Source organism: Penaeus japonicus, unplaced genomic scaffold (genome assembly GCF_977035675.1).
Source record: "Penaeus japonicus unplaced genomic scaffold, GWHDUDI00000001_assembly GWHDUDI00000035, whole genome shotgun sequence".
NCBI classification, from domain to species: Eukaryota; Metazoa; Arthropoda; class Malacostraca; order Decapoda; family Penaeidae; genus Penaeus; species Penaeus japonicus.
In genome coordinates, this window is record NW_028234437.1 from 15,812,539 (window position 1) to 15,817,538 (window position 5,000).

General features: G+C 41.2%; 1 protein-coding gene across 1 annotated transcript in view; it reads right to left on the reverse strand.

Moving 5' to 3' along the window:
• The window catches only part of LOC147467563 (uncharacterized), a 60,128-nt gene extending 55,516 nt beyond the window's left edge, over nt 1-4,612 (reverse strand). The window contains exons 1-2 of the mRNA XM_086531282.1: nt 1,822-4,612; nt 1-1,281 (exon numbers count right to left, since the gene is read on the reverse strand). The exon at nt 1-1,281 is cut by the window's left edge and continues 27 nt beyond it. Coding sequence (XP_086387408.1) covers nt 1-1,281; nt 1,822-4,524 — 3,984 coding nt within the window. The 5' untranslated portion in view covers nt 4,525-4,612. The remainder of the gene's footprint in view (nt 1,282-1,821) is intronic.
• Between the last annotated feature and the right edge of the window lie 388 nt (nt 4,613-5,000).

Here is a 5,000-nt window from a genome sequence, read left to right on the forward strand (position 1 = left end):
CGCCCATCTCAACAACCTCTGGTTTTTATTTCTCATTTTCTGTACAAACTGAAGCGGGTTGTGATCAGAAAACACAAGAACTTTATAGGGGGAACCATCAACATACACTTCAAACTTCTCTAAAGCCGACAGTAATGCTAAAGCTTCTTTTTCTACCGTTGCATAGCTACGTTGATGAGGTTTCAATTTAGCACTGTGGTAACACACCGGGTGCAGAACACAGTCAGATCCATACTGAAGTAACACTGCACCATGACCAACATCAGAGGAGTCCGTTTCTATTATAAATTGTTTTCCAAAGTCTGGTAACTGCAACACAGGTTCTGCTGATAACATAAGCTTAATTCTCTCAAATGCAGCCTGACACACTATCGTCCAGGCAAATTTCTTCTTCGGACTCACTAAATCGGTAAGTGGGGCGGAGATTTCAGCAAAATTCTTACAAATACGTCTATAGAATCCCGCCATACCTAGGAATCTGCGAAGTGCCTTCCGATTGCTCGGAGGGGGAAGCTTTGCTAAAGCTTCGACCTTAGCGTCGACTGGGGCTACTTTGCCTCGCCCGACAGTGTGGCCAAGGAAGACGAGTGTAGCATGGCCAAACTCACTTTTCGGAAGATTTACAGTGAAACTGTACTTCAGCAACCGTCTGCACAAAGCACGAAGGCTTTCTAAATGTTCCTGCCAGGTCATACTAGTAATCACGAGGTCATCTAGATAAGCAGATACACCTACCAGCCCAGCTATCACAATATTCATAGCCCTTTGAAAAACTCCTGGGGCGCTTCTGAGACCAAAAGGAAGTACCTTGTAGTGCCACAGTCCGTCGGGAGTGACGAAAGCAGTAATTTTCTTGGTGTTTTCACCGAGTCTTATTTGGTAATAACCCTTTAATAAGTCCAATTTCGTCACATACTTAGCTTGACCAACACTGTCAATAATGTCATCGATACGGGGTAGCGGCACAGCGGCGGCTTGACACACATCGTTCACTCGTCTGTAGTCTGTACACATCCTCAAGGAGCCATCAGATTTTGGCACCAACACACAGGGGGACGCCCATTCGCTGTCGCTCGATTCTATGAGGTCGTGCTCCAGTAGGTAGTTCACTTCCTCTGCAAGGACCTTCCTCTTAGCTGGACTGACTCGGTATGGCGCCTGCTTAATGGGCTTGACATTCGGCAGCAAAGTCACCTCGTGCTCCATCAGCGTGCACGGCCCTGGAACATCCTTGAAAAGCTGTTGGAACTCATGGAGGACCTTCTCCATGTCACTCGCTTGCTGCTGAGATAAATGCGACAGTTTAGAAGATGGATCAGCTAAGATATCAGAATTGTTAAGTTTAATGGGGACATCAATGGAAAAATCATGTTCACCAAAGTTATTTCCACTCATTACACTACACACAGCTGCCTCTGATCTACAGCCTTGATTAGGTTTCTCTTCAGGTCTAGTATGGTAGGGTTTTAGTCTATTTACATGAACCATCATTTTGGTTTTACGTTTTTCTGGGGTAGATATGACGTAGTTCAGATCACTTTCTTTCTTAAGAACAACAAATGGACCTTCAAATTTGGACTGCAATGGGTTCTTATACAAAGGGGTGAACAATAATACTTCATCTCCAGGATTAAAACTTCTATTTTCACATTTCTTATCGTATTCAGTTTTCATTTTCAATTGGTTATTCATCAAATTCTTTGAAGCAATTTCATTAACAAGATTCAACCTAGCCTTAAATCTATCCACATACAATGGCAATGATACTTTGATTTTATCACCAATCCAACTTTCCTTTAAAACAGACAAAGGTCCTCTTACCTCGTGTCCATAAACCAAACTGAATGGACTAAAACCAAGAGTGTCCTGTGTACTTTCCCTTATGGCAAACAGCATTAATGGAACTCCCTCATCCCAATCTTTACCAGACTTCATACAAAACTTCTTAAGCATAGCCTTCAAGGTCTGGTGGAAGCGTTCAAGGGCACCCTGGGACTGCGGATGATAAGCAGAAGATAAGTATTGCTTGATGCCCAGGACTTTCATTACCTGCTGAAAGAGAGAGGAAGTAAAGTTGGTACCCTGGTCGGATTGTACTACACGAGGTATACCATACCTAGTGAAGAAATTTACAAGTGATTTTATAACATTTTTAGAAGTAATTCTTCGCATGGGTATAGCCTCGGGGTATCTAGTAGTAGCACACATTATTGTCAGTAGAAACTGATTACCGTTACGACTTTCTGGGAGGGGACCGACACAATCTATGATTACCTTACTGAATGGTTCGTCGATGACAGGAATGGGTTGCAAGGGAGCAGGTTTTATCTTTTGATTCGGTTTACCTGACACCTGACACTCATGACACGTCCTACAGTACTCTGCAACATCCCTCTTCATCTTTGGCCAGTAAAAATGAGGTAAAATTTTATTATAAGTCTTTCTGACCCCCAAATGCCCTCCCAAGAAATCGTGTGCCAGTCTCAAGACTTCTCTCCTGTGACACTTCGGTATCACTATTTGCCGAGTTACAAAGCTCTCGTAAGCAGGGTCAATAGAGTTTCTAAACTTCCTCATTAATAACCCAGAATCTATATAATAACACACAGGTACTTCCCCAAACTTTTCATTACTCACTGCTTTTCGAAATAAGTCTGACAACTCTGGATCATCTTTTTGATCAGCAATCAACTGGCGTTTGCTAACAGGAGTCTGACCCATCTGACAACCACCACGTAAATCAGAACTGTCAGCTACGGCTTTCTCAGGGTCTGGTGAGCTTCTGGACACTGTCGAATGAGACTCCTTTTGACTACAGACATTTTTATCTGGTGAAGCAAAAAGTTTATCAATAAATAAATCATCACAAGGGTTCTCAAGTACATAATTTTCAGTACTACAGTCTCTCTGTTTCTTAAGAGACATACTTCTGGTGACAGCACAACAAGGAAATAAATCAGGATACTGGCTCTCGAGCGAAATTGTGCTACCTACATTACCTGGTGTGAAAGTCACTATAGGTTCTGGAACCACACTTGAACCCGCTAAATCGTTCCCCATCAGAAATGTCACACCAGTCACAGGGAGATAGTCTTGGACGGCCACCGTAATCAAACCTGAAAAAATCTTGGTTTTCAAATACACCTTACATAGAGGCAGAGTAACAACACCAGTAACACCCTTAAGCAACACATGCTCCCCAGTAAAGGAGTTTTCTACACACGGCAAAACACCTTTTAACATGATACTGTGGGATGCTGCTGTGTCACGCAAAATCCGAACAGGGTATTCAACATCACTCACCTCACTGACGGAAACCAAGCCATCGAACATAAATGGTTCAAAAGTCGTGCTCTTTTCACACGTATTTACGGGCGCAGCGTCAGTTTTCCCCATCGGCACAAACGAAAGAACCTGCTCACCCTTCCTTTTCTTAAGCTTTAAGCAGTTTGCTATAACGTGTCCCGTCTGCTTACAATAAAAACATGATTTAGAAGACCTTTGGTCTTCCCCAACTGTAATACTTAAATTGCTCGGAGCCTTACTTTCTTCCTGTTTATTCATCCTGTCCCTTACATTACCTTTTCCACCAGCATGACCTTGTGACCTTACAAGAAAATTTTTGTGAGTCAGTGCATAACTATCTGCCAAAATTGCAGCTTTCTGAACATCTTTTACCTCTCTCTCATCCAAATACAGAGCAATATCCTTCGGAATAGCTCTCTTAAATTGCTCTAAAATGATTAAATCTGCAAGTTGTTGAAATGTGTCTACTTGGCTAGCTTTCGTCCACCTTCCGAAAATCTTGCATAATTTATACATGAACTCTATGTGTGTCTGCGATTCCGATTTTCTTAAATTTCGAAATTTTACTCTGTAATACTCGGGTACCAATTCGTATGACTTTAAGATAGCATCCTTTACTAAAGAATAACTCTGGCTATCACCAGCAGACAAAGACAAATATGCCGTTCTCGCCGAGCCCCTTAACACAACCTGAATCATAGCAACCCACGAGCTCTCTGGCCAGTTAAACGATTTGGCAACTTTCTCGAACTGCTGAAAGAACTCCTCGGGATCATCTTCGTCGAACACCGGCACGAGACGAAGATGCTTATTCACATCAAAACCACTCTCTGGTATATTCTGTGACTCGACTCCAGCTTCGGTATTTCTGCGTTTCTCTATCTCAAGCTCTTTTTGCATCTGCAACGATTTGCAACGTGCTTCCTCTATGGCCAAAGCCGCTTGCTGCATGGCTAATTCGTGTTGCATTTCTAGCTTTCTTAACTCGGTGGAGTCGCCTACCTCGGCAGTGCAAAGATCAAGAGCTTCTTCCCCGAGAATTGCCTCGCTTACCAAGGCACGTAAAACCTTATTTTGAATTTCAGACTTTAAACTGCTTTTATTAACCTTAATTTCATAATGATCTGCTAAGTTAATCCAGTCTGCTTTACGGATTCTTCCCTGCAACAAGTTCTCAACAGAAGGACTATTAATAAACTTTTCAATTTCGAAATCCATATTTGAAACGCGATAAATTCTATTTACCTATCTTATATCCCTCTGTTTTATAATACCTTTACACAAGATGATAGATCCCGGTCAGGCCCCCAAATTATGTTACGACCCTAGGGGTAGCCGTAAACATTATCAACTTCAGTCGGACTCATTGTGTGACTTAATTAAAGATATATCATCATTCAGTACCAATAAAACAGGAAATATAATCAATACACAGATGAATACTATAACAAAACTTTATTCAGTTACCATCACCATTATCTCCGAAGATATATGTATAATTAGAAAGAAAATATATGAAATAACCGGTGTTACATTAAGTATTTATCTATGCTAATACTCTAATATTTATTATATTAATATTGCACTGATAGACACATTTCAAATATACCTTGAACCTCTCATTATGAACAAACTCAAATGCTAAAACAAATAAATGAATATATATGAAATAAATGGATGAGGGAGAGTTATAC